At 39.7% G+C, this 24,092-nt stretch overlaps 1 protein-coding gene across 14 annotated transcripts in view; it reads right to left on the bottom strand.

Moving 5' to 3' along the window:
- ANKS1B (ankyrin repeat and sterile alpha motif domain containing 1B) overlaps nucleotides 1-22,618 on the bottom strand; it is a 1,250,661-nt gene extending 1,228,043 nt beyond the window's left edge. For 4 of the 14 annotated variants that reach the window (XM_030819762.1, XM_030819767.1, XM_030819764.1 and 1 more), the window contains exon 1: nucleotides 21,974-22,617. In XM_030819762.1, coding sequence (XP_030675622.1) covers nucleotides 21,974-22,107 — 134 coding nt within the window. In that variant the 5' untranslated portion in view covers nucleotides 22,108-22,617. Of the gene's footprint in view, nucleotides 1-21,973 lie in introns of all 14 variants that reach the window. The other 10 variants (XM_030819771.1, XM_030819760.1, XM_030819761.1 and 7 more) reach the window with 3 other exon arrangements.
- Nucleotides 22,619-24,092: the final 1,474 nt, after the last annotated feature.

The following is a 24,092-nucleotide window of genomic DNA, read 5'->3' as shown; positions in this document are numbered from 1 at the left end:
TTGAGAAGCATCTGTTCATATCCTTTGCCCACTTTCTGATGGGGTTTTTTTTCTTGTAAATTTGTTTAAGTTCCTTGTAAATTCTGGCTATTAGACCTTTGTCAGATGAGTAGATTGCAAAAATTTTCTCCCATTCTGTAGGCTGCCTGTTCATTCCGATGATTGTTTCTTTCATTGTGCAGAAGCTCTTTAGTTTAATTAGATCCCATTTGTCAAGAGTTCTCTTCTTAAGGTAGTAAAACTAAAATTCAGATCATCTTTCCATTGAGTTTGTTTTCCCAAACCTAGGGAAGGAGAGCAGGAACTGGTAATAGTGCCTGCTGTTTATTTTTTCTTAAATGTGGCATGCAAAGCTGAATGATCTTTTAAAGTACAGAATATAACTGCAATGAATTATTTCTGCAATACTTCCAACTATTTTTCCCATTTCTTTGCAAATAATGATAGCATTTTTTTGGCTATAGCAAATGTTTACTAAAGAGCTTCCTGGACGTTTCTTTGCTTAGACTTATTTCCAGGAATTATAGTTTCCTGATAGTAACTTAAAGCTTGGGAAATCCCCAGTACGAATTACTTACTGTCCTGGTTCATTTGAAGCAACAATCATTTTTATAAGACCTGTGCAGATGTGCCATATTTTAAAATATACTTGTGCCAACTTCCAGACATATTTTTATGACATTTTAAAAATCATAGTGGGAATATCATATAACAAGAAAAACCTACTTGCTGAAATCCTTATCTCTATCGAATTCTACAAACTCAACTTCTTCGTGAATGACAGTTAACATCTCAGTTCTTTTATAACTCTTTTTCGGCATTATCATCATCTTACTAAAATTCTTGAGAATGCACTTTGCTGACAATTATGATAAAGAAAGACCTTCAGCTAAACAGCAAAAAAATATATAAAGATTTTCTGTCTCTCATTTTGGAGGCCTACTACATGTCCACAACAATATACATGAAAAAAAAAAAGCCCATTAAAGAATGCAAAGTGCCGACCAGCCTATCAAATTATCATCATCTCTCCTCCAAAGTGCAAGGAGAAATCGTATCCAGGAGAACTGCCACACAGTGCTCGTGCTTTGGTCATAATCTGATGTTACCTAAAATTATTAATTGCCCAATTTTCTTCCAATACAAGGTACAGCCAGTGCTGACTTTGAAAGAGATATTATCATTATCATCACTGTAGATAAAAAGAAGAGTATTATGTTACTCTCCTCCCCTACTTTCTCTTCCACTCCCTATTCCTCTTTTCCTTCCTTCTCATTTCCCTTCTCTTCCTGAAAAATTCAGTTCCTACACTATTAAGTAACACAGAGAAAGGTAGGTATCCACACCAGAGGGAAGATGGAAGGCACAGTGGAATGGTAGGAGGTGTGTCCATATTGGGGGAGGCCTAGTGTGGGGTACCATAGCCTAAGTGAGAGGGCATCCCCTCTGGCATGATATGAGAGGGTTAGAACCCACACAGGGTAAAGAGGGTGCCCATGTGGTGATGGCAGAAGGGAACACCCCAGCATGGGATGTCAGTATCCAAACAGAATGAGAGGGTATCCACATGCAAGGGTGACCTAGTGCAGGGGGATTACAGCCCAAGCAGAATGAAAAGTTTATTCCCCTGTAGATGCAGACCAGCACAGATAGTCAGATCTGAAAAGGGTGAAGAGGTGTCTCTGCAGAAGAACAGCCTAGTGTGGGGTGACAGAGCCTAAGAGGGAAAATGAGGACATTAACAGAAGGGAGAGGACGATAGTGGAGAGGCGACTGATAGCATATAAGATGATTTATCAAATAAGTATGTATACAAAGATAACAGAAGCCAGACTGGAGAAGGATGAAGGAAATTACAATAAACTCATATTTTTAATAACTATAGAGATGTAAATATGTGTACACAGTGATGTGAATATATTCACTCCCTGGCTGAGAGGATCTGGGAGATAAGACACTCCAAAAGCCATGAGCATAACAAATACCCAAATCTTAGCTTCTAACGGCCCACTTTCCAATAAAAGGAACCAGGCCACTTGGAGAAAAGGTTGATTCCAGGGCTAAGGCAGGAAAAGATGAGTCCTGGAACATTTTATGATACCAAAAGCAAGGAAATGCTCAAAGAATGGCTCAAAAAAAAAAAGTCAGCCTAAAAGGGATCCTACTAAGTCTGAGATAATTTAAGCATCAAAATTAATAATGACAGCAATGCATTATAACCTAGGCAATAAAATAGCAAACCATGAGTCCACACTGACATAAATAAATGAATAAAAGAAAGTTTGATGAGGAATGGGATATCTGCATAAATGTACCTCCACACAAAATAGTTATTAAAGGGGGAAAAAGGTAATTATATATATAGAAGTTTGACAACCACCATCATAAGCAAGTGATTACAATGAACATTATCAGCAATGGGACAGATTAAATCCCATGCCACCTGACAGGATACAATGAAAAGAACAGAGCATCCCTCTGTGGCATTCCCACCAGAGGTGCACAACCTGGGCCAGGCACGGTGGCTCACGCCAGTAATCCCAGCACTTTGGGAGGCCAAGGCAGGCAGATCACTTGAGGTCAGGAGTTTGACACCAGCCTGGTCAACATGGCGAAACCCCATCTCTACTAAAAATACAAAAATTAGGCGCATATTTGTAGTCCCAGCTACTCAGAAGGCTGAGGAACAAGAATCGCTTGAACCCAGGAGGCAGAGGCTGCAGTGAGCCAAAATTGTGCCACTGTACTCCAGCCTGGGTAACAAAGTGAGACTGCATCTCCAAAAACAACTAAACATCAACAACAAAAAAAAGTGCATAACCTGAATGTAATAATAAGAAAACAGCAGGTAAACCCAAAGTGAGGGACACCTTATAAAATAACTGGCTTATGGTCTTTGTGTCAAGATCACAAAAGTCAAAGAAAGACTGAGAAATTATTCACACTCAAGAAGACTAAGGAGGTATGACAACTAAATGCAGTACATGATTTTGAACTGGATCCCAATAAAGACACTATTGGGACAGTTGGCAAAGCTTGAATGGGATCTGAGGAATAAATGGCTGTAATGCAACAAAGTTAATTTTCTGATTTTAGTGACTGTATTGTGGTTATGTCGAAGAATGTCCTTGTCTGTAGGAAATACAAACGAAAGTATTCTGGAGTGATTAGGTTGACAACTTACTTGCAAATGGTTCAGGGAAAAAAAAGGGTTATTTAAACTATATTTCCAGATTTTCCATAATATGTGATTATTTCAAAATAAATTTTAATTTTAAAAATAAAAATATTTGACAGTATGTAGTTCTACCTCCAAACATTAAAGAATTACCTGAACCTGACTCATGGTCGGATTTAGATCTGATGTGTAATGGGAGATGAGAGCCAAACGCTGACACCAGACTGCTCAAAAGAAAAGCTAAATTTGTGAGTTTTTGTGCCCTAGTAAAATTAGATACTACTGTATAGTTAGTTATTATCTCATGTAAATGATTTTTGTAAGGGCCTAGAGAGAAGAGTCTATTTTCCAGCCTCCAAAGCACCATCACCATACTAAATGCATACTGTACACCTCAAAATATTTGCACACCATAAAAATATGTCTCAAAATATTTTAATGCTTTTAAAAAGGAGAAAATACTAATGATAGGCTTACTAGGAACCCATTAATCTCATGGAATATAGCACAGCACATACAACTTCTGTGGAACACAATTTTTTTCTGTTCAAATTATCTTTGTGAGGAATGTACAAGATAGAAAACAAATACTAAATCTTTGGTGACCAGTACCACTCCTAAAAGCAAGAGGAAAAAAGCAATCCTCTGCCTCTGGCATCAGAGGAAGATTGGCCAAGTAGTATCACTCCCTATGGCCTGTCTTGGTGCCTATAGTTACACCATTAAAGATTTAGGTTAAGACAATATAGATAAACAAATGACTTATTATAATGCAAATATTCCAGAGTTTCCCATTCAATAAAAGATACTCATGAAGTATATAATTATGATTTATAATTATGAATAATTTATTGAATATCTAAATTATTTATTGCATAGATATTAATGCTTAGTAATAACAATAAGCATTTTATTTTCTCCTGTGTAATAGGCACTGTGATAGATATTTTACATAAATTATCTTTAACCATTCCAACTCTACAAGATAGATGTCATCACCTCCACTTTATAAATAAGGAAACTGAAGCCCAAAGAAGTTAAATCACCTGCATAGTGCCAAATGTCCTTTCAATAGCAGAGTCTGCATTCAAACTCAAGACTCAGAATTTTTCCATTATGGTTTTCTTTTTTCTTTTCTTAAAGATTGGTCTTGCTCTGTTACCCAGGCTGGAGTGCAGTGGTGTAATCATAGTTCACAGCAGCCTCAAACTCCTGGACTCAAGCAATCCTCCCACCTCAGCCTCCCAAGTCACAGGGACTACAGGTACAAGTCACTCCATTACATTCTGCTTCTTCTTTCACTATGTAATTTACTATTCTGAAAAATACTGCTGGGCGCAGTGGCTCACGCCTGTAATCCCAGCACTTTGGGAGGCTAAGGCGGGCAGATCACAAGGTCAGGAGATCGAGAACATCTTGGCCAACATGGTGAAACGCCATCTCTACTAAAAATACAAAAATTAGCTGGGCATGGTGGTGCGTGCCTGTAGTCCCAGCTACTCTGGAGGCTGAGGCAGGAAAATCGCTTGAACCTATGAGGCGGAGGTTGCAGTGAGCCAAGATCACACCACTGCACTCCAGCCTGGGCGACAAGGGCGAAACTCCGTCTCAAAAAAAAAAAAAAAGAAAAAGAAAAATGGAGATCTATGGTATGAGGGAATAAAATGCCTTATAGGAAAGCTTCTTATTGGTACAGGATAAAACTAAATTATGAGACTTCTGAGTTTTGGGTAGAAGAAGCCAAAGAATGCCTTAGAACCATGAAAGGAAGGAAGGCTAAGCAAATGGACATAAGGGCACAGGAAGAGGGGGTGAGAAAGGTCTAAGGACAAACTGCCTGCTTCCCCAGTTTTTCTACAAAGCCTAACACTAGAGGTGACAAAAGTCCCTGAATTAATAATGAGCTCAGTTAAAAACGACAGGCTCAGATTTATTGGCCTGAAAGAGATGGATCATAAATGAGGGCTGTGGGCTGGGCATGGTGGCTGACGCCTGTAATCCCAGCACTTTGGGAGGCCGAGACGGATGGATCACGAGGTCAGGAAATCGAGACCATCTGGCTAACACGGTGAAACCCCGTCTCTACTAAAAATACAAAAAAAATTAGCCGGGCGTGGTGGCGGGCGCCTATAGTCCCAGCTACTCGGGAGGCTGAGGCAGGAGAATGGCGTGAACCCAGGAGGCGGAGCTCGCAGTGAGCCAAGATCGTGCCATTGCACTCCAGCCTGGGCGAAAGAGCGAGCCTCTGTCTCAATAAATACATAAATAAACAAACAAACAAATAAGGGCTGTGGTGAACACTGTACTTTCCTTCGTGTGAAAGGAATGAGGACAAATAAATCCCACGTACATGGTTTAAATGTTTGTCCCTCCAAATCTCATACCGAAATGTGGTTCCCAGTGTGGAGGTGGGGTCTGGTGGGAGGTGCTTGGATCATAGGAGTGGATCCCTCATGAACGGCTTAGGAGCATCCCCTTGGTGATGAGTGAGTTCTCCGAATTTACATGAAATCTGCTTGTTTAAAAGTGTGTGGCACCTCCCTGCTCTCTCTCTTGTTCCCGGTCTCACCATTTTATATACCGGCTCCCCTTTGCCTTCTGCCATGATTGGAAGCTTCCTGAGGCCTCACCTGAAGCAGACGCCAGCACCATGCTTCCAGTACAGCCTGCAGAACCCTGAGCCAATTAAACCTCTTTTCTTTATAAATTATCCAACCTCAGGTATTTCTTTATAGCAACACAAGAACTGACACACTCGCCCATCTGGAAACATGGGATGGACAAGTTATTAAAATACCTTTGAAGATAACACAAGTTAGACAATATCAAGCACCTAAAAATTTGGGGGTAAAAAATTCCACACTGGGTTTTTGTGGGGGTTGTTTTGGTTCAGGTTTTTTCTTTTTGCCCAGGCTGGAGTACAGTGGCATGATCATAGCTCACTGTAGACTTGAACTCCTGGGCTCAAGCAATGCTTCTACCTCATCGCCCTGAGTAGCTAGGACTATAGGTACGCACTACCACACCCAGCTATTTTTATTTTTTTATTTTCTGTAGAAACAGGGTCTTATTATGTTGCCCAGCCTGGTCTTGAACTCCTCGGCCCAAGCAATCCTCCCGCCTCAGCCTCCCAAAGTGCTGGGATTACAGTTGTGAGCCAACACACCTGAACTAACACCGTATATAGTGAAAATAACTGAAAAGGGCATATTTTTGAAATGTCTTTAGGTGATTTACTTTACCACTCAGTTCAGTTTACTGTTCATGTGCTATCAAGAAATAAATGTAAAGCAAAATACTGCCAATGGTATGAAACTGATAAGCACACAAAAATAATTGAGAACTATGTAGGAACTGAAATATATGACTATATAATTTTGTAGAAAATGTACTTTCCATTTACATGTTGGAAATATATTGGTATATTCATATTTTAACATAGGATATGCACTGATCCCTATGGCACTAGGAAGCAATACAGCACACTTGAAAGATATCTGGGATCAGAAAAAGCTGAATTTGCTTCTTGAATCTGCATGAGTGCTGATTATAAAACTACTAACTTTGTAACTCTGGGCACATTATTCAATTTTTCTAACCTTTTCACCCATAAATAAAAATGGGGTTAATAATAAAGATATTGCAAGACTTGTAAAGATTGAAGAATATAATTTTATGTAAAAAAGTGGCCTGTGTGATGTTTATAACATTACTTATAATAATAATAAAGTCAAAAATCATCCAAGTATCTATCATTAAGAAAATATTAAGTAACAATAGTATATACACCAGATTAGCGGTTCTCAAATTTTAGTGCACATAAGAATGTTCTAGGGGGTTGTAAAATGCATATTTCCAGGCCTTACACTTAGAAATTATTATACTCAGAATACTCAGAAATCCTGGGGTGGGATCAGGAAATAACACATTTAACAACCAACCATAGGTACTTCTGATGGAGGACATCTATGAAAAGTATGCAGTAGATGGAATACGATGATGCCATTAAAAATAACTATGAAGACTTTGAAATAACATTGAAAAAGTGTATGATATACCCTTAAATGAAAAATTCAGGATCCAAACTTGTATGCTTTAGCTGATAACTACATTAAACATGCTTAAGAAAAAAGTTGTTTTTAGCAATAAGATTAAAGGTAATTTTTGATCTTTTACTCAAATTTTTAAATAGTCATTCTATTATTATAAATGAATCACTGACATATTAAAATTAAAAAAAAAACACACATTGGATCCTCGTGGCCTTCAGGATTAGGCTCAAACTCCTTAGGGCAACACACAAGGTCCTTCTATCTCCAGACTTAGCTCTTGCCCATGCTCCATGTCAAACTACTTATAATACCCCAAGCTATATTCTACATTTTCACACACTATTATTGAATAGACTGTTCCTTCTGCCTGAAATGCCCTTTCTCCAACTTGTCTGGAAAATTCCTCTTCATCCCACAAGATTCAAGCACTCCCTCCTCTCTGCAGTTTCCCTGAATACTCCTCCAAGTCAAATTCTGGGTGCCTCCTTCTTGCTCCTAGTATTCCTACAGCATTGTTTGGTATTTCCATTGCTCCATATATCACCCTGTATTTTACCTTTTTGCTGATAGATCTATCCCATTATTCTGCAAGTACATGGGGTAGGTAGAGATGATCTCATTCAGTTTTAGAATCCAAAAAGTACTCAGCAAATACTTGTTAAAATAAGTAATGACCTTTTTTTTTGTTACTACTGTTCTTAGTTATCAGTTCTCTAAAAAATCCTGAGTGCCCTGCTGGTTAGTTGGATAATACTTGGCTCAATGATTAATGAGCTTTGTCTAATATATATATATATATATATATATATATATAATACATACACACACACACACACACACGTAGCATAAAACAAACCCATGAAAAATTTTTAAGAAATAGTTTAACCATTATTTGTAATTCTTCACGTTCTCTGCTTATGTCTTCAAAGTTTCTATCAACCTTCAGGATGACAGACCACTCTGGTCAATAGCCAAAGCAGGCTAACAGGAATAACTCTGCTCTAGGCTCCTCCATTGCTGGAGTTTACCCAGCCAAAGAACGTCCCTGCAGAATTCTTGCTGCTTCCCCCAAACACACTCCCACTCACTGCCATCTCCACACTAGCAGTAAAATATCTATATAAAACAGAGATAATTCTGTAAGTAAATAGAGCAGTTTTTTAGTATATTCAAAACACTAGATACTATATTTAGAATATTTGTGTAATACATAAAACATTTCAAATGCAGATTACTAACTAGAGGTACCAAACAAGAACCTAAAGTGACTAATAGTAATTCAAGCCAAAAAAAAGAAAAATCAATGTGGAAGAATACTAATTGAGATCCAGGTATCAGAACTTCAAATGCTTCCCCTGTACCGTAAAACATAAGTTTTAGGAATAACCTGGATGCTGAAGCCAACTTGCAACACAATTTTTTTTAAAAAGAAAAATAAAATACATTTTTTAACATTTGAATCTCAAGCCACATTAGGCATTAAAGCCGTGATACAACTTTGTTCCATCTCTGTCACCTGTGATATAATAAATGTGTACAGAAATACTTTGTTTTAGTGCACACTTCATAGATACTGTACTTTTTTAAAAACTGAAGATTTATAGGAACCATGTGTCTAACAAGTCCATTTTTCCAATTAGGCCAATGTGCTCAGTTCATGTCTCTGTGTCACATTTTGGTAATTCTCACAATATTTCTGTTTCATTATTTTTATATCTGTTATGATTATCTGTGAACTGAATAATGCTGTGTGTGTTCTCACCACTCCACCAACTGGCCATTCCATCTCTCTCCCCCTCCTCGGGCCTTCCTGTTCCCTCGGATACAACAATATTAAAATTAGGCCAATGAATAACCCACTGACCTATAAGTGTTCAAGTGAAAGGAAGAGTCACATGTTTCTCACTTTAAACGAAAAGCTAGAAACGAATAAACTTAGTGAGGAAAGCATGTTAAAAGTTGAGACAGACTGAAAGCTAGGCCTCTTACACCTAACAGTTAGCCAAGCTGCAAATGCAAAGGAAAAGTTCATGAAGTAAATGAAAAGTGCTACCCCAGTGAATACATGAATGATAAGAAAGCCAAGCTGGCTCACGCTTGTAATCCCAGCACTTTGGGAGGCCAAGGCGGGTGGATCACGAGGTCAGGAGATCGAGACCATGATGAAACCCCGTCTCTACTAAAAAAAAAAAATACAAAAAATTAGCCGGGCGTGGTGGCGGGCACCTGTAGTCCCAGCTACTCAGAGAGGCTGAGGCAGGAGAATGGCGTGAACCCGGGAGGCAGAGCTTGCAGTGAGCCGAGATCGCGCCACTGCACTCCAGCCTGGGCGACAGAGTGAGACTCTGTCTCAAAAAAAAAAAAAAAAAAAAAAAAAAAAAAAAAGAAAGCCAAAGAGCCTTATTGCTGATATGGAGAAAGTTTGAGGGGTCTGGATAGAAGATCATAACAGCCACACAACATTCCCTTAAGGCAAAGCCTAATCCAGAGCAAGGCCCTAACTCTCTTCAATTCCATCAGAGTGGACGGAGCTGGGGTAGCTGCAGAAGAAAAATCTGAAGGTAGCAGAGGTTCAGGGGGCTTAAGGAAAAAAGCCATCTCCATAACATAAAATGGCAAGGTGAAGTAGTTAAATGCTGATGCAGAAGCTGCAGCAAGTTATCCAGAAGATCTAGCTAAGATAATTGATAAAGGTGACTACACTAAACAACAAAATTTCAGTGTAGATGAAACAGCCTTCTATTGGAAGAAGATGCCATCTAGGACTTCCATAGCTAAAAAGAAATCACTGCCTGGCTTCAAAGCTTCAAAGGACAGGCTCTCTGGTTAGGGGTTAATGTAGCTGGTGACTTTAACTTGAAACCAATGCTTATTTACCATTCCAAAAATCCTAGGGCCCTTAAAAATGATGCTAAATCTACTGGGCCTGTGCTCTACAAGTGGCACAACAAAGCCTGGATGACAGCACATCTGTTTGTAGCATGGTTTACTGAATATTTTAAGCCCACTGTTGAGACCTACCACTCACACAAAAAAAGATTCCTTTCAAAATATTACAGCTCAGTGGCAGTGCACCTAGTCACACAAGAGCTCTGATGGAGATGTACAAGAGACTAATGTTGTTTCCATGCCTGCTAACACAACATCCATTCTGTAGCCCAGAGATTGAGGAGTAATTTTGGCTTTCAAGTCTTCTTATTTAAGAAATACATTTTGTAAGGTTATAGCTGCCATACCTAGTGGTAGCTATAGAACCACTAAGAACATTTGCGGGCCAGGCGCAGTGGCTCATGCCTGTAATCCCAACAGTTTGGGAGGCCAAGGTGGGAGGATCACTTGAGCCCAGGAGTTCAAGACCAGTCTGGGCAACATAGGGAAACCCTGTCTCTACAAAAAATTTAAAAATTATCCAGGCTTGGTAGCACATGCCTGTGGTCCCAGCTATACAGGAGGCTGAAAGCAAAGAATCACTGAGTCTGGGAGATCAAGGCTGCAGTGAGCACAGTGATCATGCCACTGCACTCCAGGCCTGGGTGACAGAGTGAGACCCTATCACAAATAAATAAATAAAACATTTGTGGTTCATGGGAGGAGGCCAACATTAACAGGAGTTTTGGAAGAAGTTGATTCTAACTCTTATGACTGATTTTGAGGGATTCATGATTTCAGCGGAGGAAGGAACTGCAGATGTGGTGGAAATAGCAAGTGAAATAGAAGTGAAGCCTGAAAACCGGACTGACAGCAATCTCATGATAAAATTTGAACAGATGAGGAGTTGCTTCTTATGGATGAGCAAAGAAAGTGGTCTCACGAGTGGAATCGACTCCTGGTGAAGACACTGTGAACACTGCTGAAACATCAACAAAGGATTTATAACATGACATAAATAAAGCAGCAGCAAGGCTTGAGAGGAGTGACTCCAATGACTCCAATTTTGAAAGTTCTACCATGGGTAAAATGCTATCAAACAGCATCCCATGCTACGGAAACATCTTTTGTGAAAGGAACAGTCAACTAATGTGAAACTTCATTATTGTCTCATTTAAGAAATTGCCACAGCCATCCCAACCTTCGGCAATCACCATTCTAATCAGTCACCAGCCAACAACATTGAGACAAGACCTTCTACCAGCAAAAGGATTACAACTTGCTGAAGGCGCAAATGATCATTAGCATTTTTAGCAATGAAGTATTTTTTAATTATGTACATTGTTTTGTTAGACATAAGGCTGTTGCACACTTAACAGAGTACAGTATAGTGTAAACATAACTTTTATATGCACTGGAAAACCAAAAATTTTGTATGACTCACTTTATTGCAGTGGTCTGAAAACAAATCCACAATATGTCTGAGCTATGCCTGTACATCTAAGTAATAACTTCTGATATAGGCAAATAATATATGTTTATATCTAAAATGGGTTTATATAATCCAATAAAAAATTCTAGAGACCAAATAAGTAGCAAAAAGAAAATACTTTTCTATCACCAGCCATATACTCTCTCATTTCTCATGTCTCCAGTCAAATCCCTTCCCCTTCAGCCTTTAAGAAGGAAGAATTAGCCAGGCATGGTGGTTCACAACTATAATCCCAGAACTTTGGGAGGCCAAGTCAGGAGGATGGCTTGATCCCAGGAGTTTGAGACCAACCCAGGAGTTCAAGAACAGCAAGGCAGGAGGATCGCTTGGGTCCTCAATAACAGATCCCAACAGAGAGGGTTTCCCTATGTTTCCCAAGTTGATCTTGAACTCCTGAGTTCAAGTGATCCTCCTACCTTGGCCTCCCAAAGAGCTGGGATTACAGGCATGAGCCACTGTGCCTGGCCCACAAATGTTCTTAATGGTGTCTAGCATAGTGATCCTTTCCAGAAGGTTTTCAATTTACTTTGCACAGATTCATCAGAAGAATCACTATGTATGGCAGGAGTTTGAGGAACAGTGAGGCTCTGTCCTTATAAAAAAAATCAAAAAATTTGCTGGGCATGGTGGCACGTGCTGGTAGTGCCAGCTACTTGGGATCTGAGGCATGAGGATCACTTGACCCTGGGGGGCAATGAGGCTGCAGTAAGCTGTGATTGCACCACAGCACCCCAGCCTGGGTGACAGAGTGAGAACTTATCTCCAAAAAAAAGGGAAGAATTACCACCTGTATCCAACATTCTCTTACGAGCCTGGCAAAATCCACTCCATTTGTTCTGCCAGAAGAGGTCGATGGCTTTACTATTTTGGCCCAATGTTTTGTTGCCTCTTCAAATGAAAATACGAAAAGAGCTGCTTCTTTCTAAAAGCTTTACCAATCAATTACAACTTCACTATGAATTAACTGTCAGGTCCCACAAACACTTTTTGGTGGTAAAGAAAGGAAAGAAAAGGCACTGGGTCCATGAGGTTAGAGGATAAATTAACATTGAGGTATAAGCATTCCCTTTCCTCTGCAGCCTCACCAGCATCTATTGTCTTTTGACTTTTAAATAACAGCCATTCTGACTAGTGTGAGATGCTATCTCAAGGTGGTTTTGATTTGCATTTCTCTGATAACTAGTGATGCTGAGCATTTTTTATATGTTTGTTGGTCACTTGTATGTCTTCTTTTGAGAAATGTCTGTTCATGTACTTTACTCATTTTTTAATAGTTACTTGTTTTTTGCTTGTTGACTTAAGTTCCCTACAGCTTCTGGATATTAGGCCTTTGTCAGATACATAGATTGCAAATATCTTCTCCCATTCTGTAGGTTGTCTGTCAGTGTGGAAAGTAGTACACAGATTTCTCAAAGAACTTAAAATTGCTACCATTCGACCCAGCAATCCCGTTGCTGTGTACATACCCAAAAGAAAATAAATCATTCTACCAAAAAGACACATGCATTCATGTTCATTGCTGTGCTATGCACAGTTGCAAAGACATGGAATCAATCTAGATGCCCATCAATGGTAGACTGACTGGACAAGAAAATGTGGTACATATACACCATGGAATACTATGTAGCCATAAAAAAGAATGAATCCATGTCCTCTGCAGCAACATGGATGGAGCTGGAGGCCATAATCCCAGGAAAATTAACACAGGAACAGAAGACCAAATACCACATGTTCTCACTTATAAGTGGGAGCTAAATATAAAGCATATATGGACATAAATAAGGGAACAATAGACACAGTGGACTACTAGAGGGTGGAAGGGGGGTAGGTTAAAAAACAGCCTATTAGGAACACTTTTACACTGTTGGTGGGACTGTAAACTAGTTCAACCATTGTGGAAGTCAGTGTGGCGATTCCTCAGGGATCTCGAACTAGAAATACCATTTGACCCAGCCATCCCATTACTGGGTATATACCCAAAGGACTATAAATCATGCTGCTATAAAGACACATGCACACGTATGTTTATTGCGGCACTATTCACAATAGCAAAGACTTGGAACCAACCCAAATGTCCAACAACGATAGACTGGATTAAGAAAATGTGGTACATATACACCATGGAATACTATGCAGCCATAAAAAATGATGAGTTCGTGTCCTTTGTAGGGACATGGATGAAACGGGAAAACATCATTCTCAGTAAACTATCGCAAGGACAAAAAACCAAACACCGCATGTTCTCACTCATAGGTGGGAATTGAACAATGAGAACTCATGGACACAGGAAGGGGAACATCACATTCCGGGGACTGTTGTGGGGTGGGGTGAGGGGGGAGGGACAGCATTAGGAGATATACCTAATGCTAAATGACGAGTTAATGGGTGCAGGAAATCAACATGGCACATGGATACATATGTAACAAACCTGCACATTGTGCACATGTACCCTAAAACCCTAAAGTATAATAAAAAAAAAAAAAAAAAAAAACAGCCTATTAGGTACTATGCTCACTACCTAGGTGATGGGATCCATGCTCCAAACCTCAGTGTCATGCAATATTTCCATGTAATTAATCTACATACATACTTCATGCATCTAAAATCTGTTGAAATTTTTTTTAAATACTGAGATAGGCTGGAATCTAGAGATGATGCCAGCTGGCACAAAAACTGGAGCCAGGGTGAACTTGTAGCAATTAGAAAAAACGCTTTTTTTCTGAGATGTGATTGAGGACGGTTAAAGGGAATGTGGTGTGGGAAATAGAAACAGGAAAGGAGGTTGGCTGTTTATGCTCACATCCATCAATCAAGATTTGATCCAATTTGATCAAAGAATGGTAACAAGTCTAAGCAGTTTGTTTCAGTTCAGTAAACTAGAAGTAATTAACCACTTCAAATAAAGCTACTCTCATAACACAATAGAATCCAAATAACTCTATTGCACAGCTTAATCAAAGTTCCATTTCACAACTAGATCCATGAAGACATGTCATTTAATAAGAAAGCATGATTCATAAGAATCAGATTCAGAGATGAACACTCTGGACAGTGCAGTAGAAGAAACAGTGTCTTAGTCTATTTTGTGTTCCTATAAGAGAGTACCTGAGACTGGGTAATTTACAAACAATGTATGTTTTTGTGATTCACATTTCTGGATGCTGGGAAGTAAAAGAGCATGGTACTAGCATTTGCTCAGCATTTGGTGAGGACCTTCTTATTGCATCATCCCATGGCAGAAGGCAGACGGGCCAGCAAGCATGGGCAACAGAAAGAGGAAATTGGGCTGAACTCATTATTTTGTGAGGAGCCTCCCATGATACCTAACCCACTCCCACAATAATGGCATTAATCCATTCATACGGGCAGAGCCCTCATGGCCTAATCACCTCTAAAAGATCTCCCCTGTTTGTTTTTATTTTGAGTAGGGTCTCAATCTGTCACCTAGGCTGGAGTTCAGGGGCATGATCATTATTGCTCACTGCAGCCTCAAACTCCTGGGCTCAAGCAATCCTCCCCACCCAGCCTCTCAAGTGGTTGGGGCAACAGACGTGCAATGCCACACCTGGCTATTTTGTTTTGTTTTGTTTTGTTTTTTATAGAGACCGGGTCTCACTATGTTGCCTAGGCTATTCTTGAACCCCTGGTCTCAAGTGATACTCCCGCCTCAGCCGCCCAAAGCCTGCGATTACAGGTGTGAGCTACCATGTCCAAACAGATCCCATCTCTTCACACTGTCACAATGACAAATAAATTTCAACATGAGTTTTGGAGACAACACTCAAATCACAGCACTGTGGAAAACAAAATTTATCCTTTGGCCATATTTTTTGATCCATCTTCAAAAATCAATTAAAAGCCTCATCCAGATTTAACACAAATGTAAAATGTATTTGATATCCTACTGACACCAAAGAAGAAAAGCAGACTCTTAAGAAAAGTTTCTAGATCTGTATTACACAAGAAAATTCAATGAGTTTTCAACTGGCATTGTGCCTCTGCCTGCCTGTATGCCTTACATAACCATGTCCTCACATGCATGAGAAAGAACTGGAAGATAGAAGAGTCTTCTTTGTAAATTCCTTTTTCAAATGTAAAATATTCTCCCATATCAACATATGATGAGTAATAAAAACTCACTGTATTTTAATTAACTAATATCATTCTGCAATATGTCCAAAAAGGAAACTAAAGACACTCTGAAATGCATTAAGTGTTAAATATCTTCAGGTTCCATAGGCTGAAATTAGTCTTTTCTAATCTTTGTCTGGCATTATAGTCAGCTTCCATTTCTAGTTAAATACTCAGGAATAATGTTCTATCATAGGCTTCTGATAGAATTTTCCAAAATTACCTCAAAATTATTTCAGTACATAACTGAACTAATCAAATTGTTTACTGTCACCTGAAAGGTTAAGTTGCTAAAGTCAGTAGAGGCACTAATAAATATTATATGCTTCTGCCTTAATGTCAGTGAAGACTTGCATCAGCCTTTGTCATCTGTAAGAAATCGAGTCACACAAGAAACTGTGCAATGGATGGACAGGTTGAGTAGTAGTCACTGGCTGGCTGCCCTAGTTCACTGCTACATATCACCCTCAGTGTTTTGAAAAGGGAGCTGAAAACCCTGCTCAGTGGAGAAAGAGGTCAATACCAAAATTCACCCTCCTTTCTCCTTACTCCCCATCATGCAGCTGGCACTGTTCACTCTGGCAGATACAGCTCCCTGAACATAATGGTGCAATCACCACTTCAAACATCATTACTATCTAAAATAGATAACCCACTTGCAACTTGACTATTTTTATAGATATAACATTTTCATGGAGCTTAACTGCTCTATTTGTGATTTATTCCATTTAACCAATGCAGTTTCCCTGAAAGTGAGTTTCTTATATCGGAGTCCCAATAACCACAATTGCCCAAATAGTTGTGAAAACTACAGTACTTCCCAGTTGTTTGTTATCTCCTTGTACTCATCACCAAAATGTCATGAGCTGAATCCTAAATCTGAAAAATTATAAGCTCTCTGGTTTTTATGTTTTTGGTGACCAGAAGATTGTTTTGCTCCACTTATTATTGATCTGCTTTTTCACATGGGGATCTTAAGAACTGTATTATTTATTTCTGACAAGAGTTTACTAAATACACCTTAGATAAAACTCAACTCTTTGAGGCATTAAGAAAATCAAATAAATTGAGGCATTAATAAAGTTTTATCACTGTATTAAAACACAAATAATTCTCTATCCTATACTCAGCAAAAAATTAATTAAATATACATTTTAAATGGAAATTAGTTTTGTTTAGAATAAAAGGTAGTTGTGCCAAAGGAAGAGAGTTTTTTTTTTTAAGATTTTGCAGCTGTCTCATAAAAGATATGTTAAATAAACTGAAATTTCACATAAAATGTGGAGGAAGAAAAGGAGGGAGGCAACTCAATTTTAGTGCTCTGATGAGCTCAGATTTCTTTAAGGATGAAAGGGGGTAGTAAGAGGTATAACTGCAAGCAAACACAAAAAAAGAAATACACACTTGTCCAGGAAAAACGCTAATGTCCTTTTTAGCTAAGTTTGAAAAAGAGAAAAGAGGTGTAATAGTTCACTAATTTAACCTTCAGTTCTGACAGAATAAAAGGAAAACTGTGGGTAGTTTTAAACCACAAGATAATTTTCTATGATATCTAACAATGCCAAGAATCTAATTCTTCCCAACTTTTATTTTGCTTCTATTTTCCCTGTTGAGAACCATTTTCAAATCAGAAGGGATAAACAAATAATTTCAGGAGATTACTGAAGGTCCAAACAGCGACCATAAGGGACAGTAAGCTGCTTTAAATAAGTATGCATATCCAGACCCAGAAGAATTAGATGCAAGAGGGTAGAAGGAATTTTCACCAATACTAGGAATTACCAATGGCTCACTGCCAGAAACAAGCCATAATAAAGTAGACTGATTTTGATAGAATTTAAAGGATAGATCAAAGGAATGCCATACACTTTAAATACAGTGTGAATTTAGAAAGGCAGTAGATGAAATGCCTCACAATATTCTCACAGGAACAATGGAGAGAAACAGCTGATTGTCTATTACGTGACTTCAATCCTGGTAGAAATACCACGAGTAAAGACTGCTACTTTTAAATTTATACTAAGTTGAAGAGAGGTGCTTTGGGGATATAGCACAGTGTGTTGAATTTAGGTTATAGAAAACATGCTTATTAAATCTCTGGATGATACAGAAGAGGGAAGTTAATATGCTGAAAGACAGACTCAAGAGTCAGAAAGAAGACAAAAAAGAGTCAAAAAGATCTAGAGAAATTACAAATACAACCTAAAACAAATCAGATAAAATGGAACAGGAATAATTTAAGCTCAATCAACACTTTCAAAAGTACCAGAAAGGGGACCTGGCTTCACAACTCATTGAAAAAAAAAAAATACCAGGAAATTTTAATTGACTATGGCTCAACATGAGCCAACACCATTACATGGCCCAGAAAATCTTGACCCTGTAGGTAGGTCTTAGATCAATAATAAAGAGATAATAATTTCATTGTATCATGTTTTAATAGCTATTTTATTTTAATTACATAATACATATTCATCACAGAACACTGAAAATAAAGCCCACCCACAATTCCACCACTCAAAGATGAATACTATCTTCATTTTGGCATCTTATCATTCCAGCCTTCTTAAGCACATTATAAGTGTTCACACAAACTTATTTTTTCTTGCAAAAATAAGATCATAACATAAATGCTTCTTGTAACCTGTTGTCCTTGGTTTTTTTATTCAGCCATAATGTTCTACTCTGGTCAAAGGACATCTACTGCATTTTGTTAATTTCTAGTCACCATATTTTAAGAGGGTCATTGCAAAATTTGAGAATATGTAAAGGAGGAAGAGAGAGTAGTGAAAAGTATGAAAACTAAGTTCTTAACATCTATGCTGTCTTGCCATATAAAAGGTTAATAGAGATGATAGCTCTTCCATGAAAAATAAAGATTTATAAGAAAACAAAAATACATGCACCCAAAGAACTATCCTGGCAGATGAATTAGACTACTTTATATTGACCCATACAGCCAATCTACTACCAACTGCTGAAAGTCACAGGGAAGTGGATTTTAGCTCAATGAAAAGAAAAATTTTAAAATAATTACAGCTGTCAAAAATGGAATGGATCTAGTCATTGGAAGGCTTAACAGGGCTGGAATAACTAACAGGTAAGAAATGTTACAGAGAAAATTTCTGCACTAGGTGGGAAGTCGGAAGAAAGATCCCTCCCTATTTGAAGATTCTATGATTCTTATGGGAAATTTACTCCCAGTCCAATATGAAGCAAATCTTTAGTCATTAAGGCCTTAAAGAATAGAGTCAAGTGCTTTAGAGGTGCATGAAAAATATTAACACTAATGATGAACACCTATATGCTAAATGTTTTGCATTCATTACTTTATACTTCATTTAATCCTTATAACAATCTTATATGATAGGTACTATTATTACTATTTCCACTCTGATAGAATAGTGAGGCTTAGAGAGGTTTTCTAATTTATTCAATGGCATTCTTACATTTGCTGAAAATTGCAGTGCCACCCAAAAGCATGCCTGATTCCCCATTATATAGTTACTGTTGAAAGGATAATTTCTTATTATCAGTAGCTAAGAAGTAATCAGAAGCATCTTCAGAAAAGTTCTTGTCTAGTGAACCCTCAAAGGGCAGTTGTGAGATTTTTTTAATTAGAAAAAAATACCAAAATTTAAGGAATTTCAAATTATTCTTCATAGCAAAAAATGTTCAGATTGGACTGTCTAAATTGGCCACACACCTTTAAACTTTTGTGAATAAAACAGATTCAATGAATGAGACTTAAAATGTGGTAAAGCAAATCTGAATCACAGATTTTCAAATCTTTGCCATTATTAATTAAGTGACCATGGGCAAGTCCTTAATCTTATCTTTTTATTCCTTCATCTGTGAAATGAGAATGGACCTCCTAAGGCTGACACAAGAATTGAACGAGACGACACATGTAAGCACTTAGCATAGGGTCTGACACCATTATTACACAACCCAGGTAATAAAGCAAGCGGGGAAAAAGTGCCAAACATATTCTACAGTTCCTTCTAAAACATTAAGAAATTTCAAAGTGTCATTATGTTTGATAGGGGGACACATTTTCCATTATCCTGCCAATAAATTTCTGATGACAATCATTTTTGAAATAAAGTGACAACTAAATAAAATGTGCCTTCTTAGGAATGTCATTTTATGCAAATGATCGCCCAAAGAATACAATTTCAACTCTCATTTTCTTCAGACACTGTTTATTCAGTATAAGATGGATAAAAGCAAGTTTAAAGGTTATTGGTTTTGTTTGTGATTTTTACAACTTGGTTCGAAGTACTCTAATAAACACATATTGTTTACTTTTGTTTTTCTATGTGCAATCTTTGTTGTAGAGCTACTACTGCTACCTTTGACAACACCAGCAAAAGAGAAAACCTCTCACTCAAGATATACACTGTGGGTCACTATTTTGATGCTTTAGTGTTCACTAACATTAAATACTTGGTGTTTTATCCCTAAAACTTGACATCTATTCTTTAAAATAAAAAAAATCACAGCTTGGAAAGGAGTATTTAAAGGATGTTTGCTTTTGAGTTTTGTCACAAACAGTGTTTTTAAAATATGATTTATCATAATAAAATTAAGTGAAGTTCTCACTGTTCTCAAAGAATTCCTCATGTTTTCCCAAAGAAATTGTTTATTTTGAGAAAACTCTTTCAGCATACCAGTTTCTAGACATAATCATTTTTATAACTGACGGATCCACTGGCAAACATTCTTATTTTACCTGTAACTTAAAACTGTAAAGAGATAAACTGCTTTTATATAAACTACATGTGACTACAGGCAATTATCAGAGCTGCAATCTGAAATATGCACACATTGTCTACCTGTGTTTGAAAGTGACGATTATTTAACAAGGGAGTACACACAAGTCATCTCTATGAGATTGAAAAAATGTCCCATAAATATTCATTCTTCTGACATGAACTATCATTCCAATAAAATGTCACTGTCAACGAGTATATAGAATAACATATGGGGCTTTTTAAAATCCCATCAACTATTTTTCAACTCGATTTATTTCACTGTAATAGAAACTTTTCATTTTCCCTTTTAGCTAGTCCTATAATTAATTGCACTGTCTGACCACCACAACCTATGAGAACTTGTGTAAAGAACGCAATGTCATCACCCAAAAGTTTCTATTAAGCACTTGTCAAGGGTAGCATGGAACAGTTTTTAAGAAACCAGGGAAATCACTTGGGCTTTTTAAAATTTTTACTACTATAGTTGGATTATCCAAGAGATGTTTTAAGGCGAAGATATGAATGACAATTGATGACTCCAAAAATATCCAGGATAAATTGGATAGACACGATTTTAGAAACTAAAGAGCTTCCCTTGAATTTTATCTAGTGAATACTCTCCAGGCTTCCTCCCTCCCAGTTGATTTCATTTGTCCATCAATACAACTTTTAATAGTTTCTCAAGTATGCAAATCAACCCCGCTATTTCCAAGGTACTGCTGAATGAAGACCTTGACATTTTTTTAAAATGTCATCTTAGAAAGATTCTCCAAGCAATACCAGTCTCACCTACAACATCTTCACGTTATAAGGCCTCTACTGTACTCCATACACACTATCCCAATACCGACCTGGCATCCTTCATCCTGAGCTATAATAACCGAGTTTCACTCAGCTATGTCCAGGTGACTGAAAGTATTGCTGGGGCTGCCTAACCTGCCTCATCAAGTTTTATACACACCCTGTACTGAAGACATCTCACCAGAAAGAAGGTTCACTCACTTCATTTTGTGGGATCATAACCCACCGCACAGCAAACGCCTTCTGCAAGAGAAGGTAGGAGCCACCGAAGGCTGTGGCTTTTGCAGGGTAATTGCATGCACGCAAGAGATTCTCTGCCAATTTCATTTAACTAGGCAAAAAAGGCTGGGTTCAAAGCTGCAAATACATAATAAACGTTGACGGAAAGCGGGCGGAAGGTCGATTTTCTTCAAGCAACACTAGTACATGTACAAGTTCTGCACCAGGGCTCAGAGGAAAAGTAGCTTTACTGACGCATTGATGGAAGGCTATTTTAAAATTACTCAAAGAATCTAAGGCATCAGTCTGACTGGGAGGCTCATACCTCCTCTCCATACACGCAGTCTGTTTTCCTACCTAATTTAAGAATGAATCGCTGGCAGCCACCAGGTGCAATAACCGTGAGGAGGAGGACGTATATCCATCACAATGCATAATGAGGTGTGCCAACCCCGGAGCTGGTGCCCGTCCTTACCTTAGCAGATTAGACAGGGGCAAGGGTCCGGATCCACCGCCCAGGATCCCTCCTTTCCTGCCAGACAGGAGTTTCTCCACCAGAGCCACATTTCCAGTGCGAGCAGCTTCCAGCAGCTCCTGGTCCTTCCCCATAGTCTCTCACCGACTCCCCCACAGAGTCCTTGCCCCCCTCGGGTCCTCCTCCCCACCCACCCCTACTCCCCAAAATCTAGGGCCCTCCTCGCCCCACCCTAAAATAATGCAAGAGCTTCAGCACGGAGAGCTCCCTGCAGCCCCAGGCAGGGAGCACCACTCTCTCCTCCTCTTGGGGCGCAGCTTTTACAATGGGGATCAGACCATGTCTTGAAAGAGGGGCTGGCCGAGCTGGGAGCCGCGACGCGCCCCCACAGCCACTCCCCTGAATTCCCGAGGCCTCGTTCCCGCGGGTGGGGCGTGAGGGGGTGGGGACTCGGGGGTGCTTTTGAGGAGCAGGAGGAGGGTGGTGAGGACTGAGGTCGGAGGAGGAGGAGGAGGAGGCGGCAGAGAGAGTCCTCACTGGAGCGGGAGCGCAGGGAACACCCGCGGTGGCAGCAGCGGCCAGCGCGCCCTTGCGCCCGACCCGGGCTCGCCTCGGCTTCTTCGGCGGTTACGCGGGGGCGGCGTCCGCGGCGGGGAGGAGCGCGGCGGCGGCGGCGGCTCGTGCGCCGTGGCCCGCGCAGAGGCAGGGCGGTGCGGGCGAGCCGCAGCGGGCGCGTGCCGAGGGCGGTGGCGGCGGCGAGGCCTGGCGCGCGGGGGGCGTGTGCGCGCGGGCAGGTGCGGCCCCTGGTGCGGCCCGAGTTGGGCGGCGGGCTGGCGGGGAGGGGCCGGGCTGGCGGGGAGGGGCCGGGCCGGCTGAGGCGGGGCTTCGGCCCTGAGATTCTCTTCGTTCTCGTGGGCGGGGACCCTCCCTCCTCCACTCTCCTTGGAAGAGCGTTAACCGTGTGAGGACTGGAGTTCCCCGGGCTGCGTCGGCTCTTCCTCGGCCCGGCGGGCCCCGGCGACACGCCTCGGGTCTGTCACGACGCCTGAGGAAAATCCTCCATGACAGGAATGGGGAGGCTGGTGACACTGGGGAGGTGCCCTTTGGCCACCGCTTCCATCATAGTCTAGGCAACTTGACCGGCATTTCACCCTTCCGCTTTACCTCCCCGAGAAAGCCTGAGATCTGCCCTTGGTTAGAAAGAAGAGGCTCGTTTCGTCCTAGTTTCTGTGGCACTGGCCACCGAGCAGTTTGCGACTGTTCCAGTTTTTCTAGAGTCTTTAATCAGCCCATATTTTAGTTGGGCTTTGGAGATCTGCTGACTTGTAAGAATACCAGGAAAAAGGCTCTCATTGAAAATTTATCCACATCCACACTCGAAAAATATAAATGGGCATGGATTAGAGATCCACTTTAATTTGCATATATCATCAGCAATTCATTGTGCATGGTTGGCATGACTTGTTAGATGCTCTCCTTGGCCGTAGTGGAGAACGCGCGTTTTCTATTAAAACTTCCTGTTACACCTTGTGCTTTGCACTGTCCTTGGAATAGACTTCATAAATGTTCACTTTTTGATAATTGATTGGTAAGAAAAGGACTTAATAGGCACTGTGCTTACAACTCAGTGAACTGGATATTATTATATCCATTTTAGAAATGAGGAAATAGGGCTCAAATGGTTAATTAAATTTCTCAAGATGCCACATGGAGTAAATGGCTGACTCAGAACTAGACCCCAGAACAGACTCACTCCAGACACCATGTGCTTCCCAATATACGTTCCTGCCCCCCATGGAAAAGCGAAATGGACGACAATAATTATTGCATACATTTGATGAGTAGTTACTACGTACTAGACACTATGCTAAGTGCTTTCCATGTTCTCACTAAGCCTTGCAACAATCGCATGAGATAGGACCATTTTCATCCCTATTTTGGAGATGAGGAAACTGATTACCCGCAAGATAATAGGGGATAGAAACTAACCGAGCCAAGGCTCAAATCCGACACTGTCTGCTCTAGGCAAAGATTTTAAATAAATAACTGGGGGGAACTTAAAAGGCATTTAGAGATAAGTAACAAGAGTATATTAAAACATTTTTATGGAATTCATTGT

The sequence above is a fragment of the Nomascus leucogenys genome, chromosome 10 (assembly GCF_006542625.1).
Source record: "Nomascus leucogenys isolate Asia chromosome 10, Asia_NLE_v1, whole genome shotgun sequence".
NCBI lineage: Eukaryota > Metazoa > Chordata > Mammalia > Primates > Hylobatidae > Nomascus > Nomascus leucogenys.
Note: the sequence above shows the minus strand (reverse complement) of the source record. Positions and strands in the feature narration are given on the sequence as shown.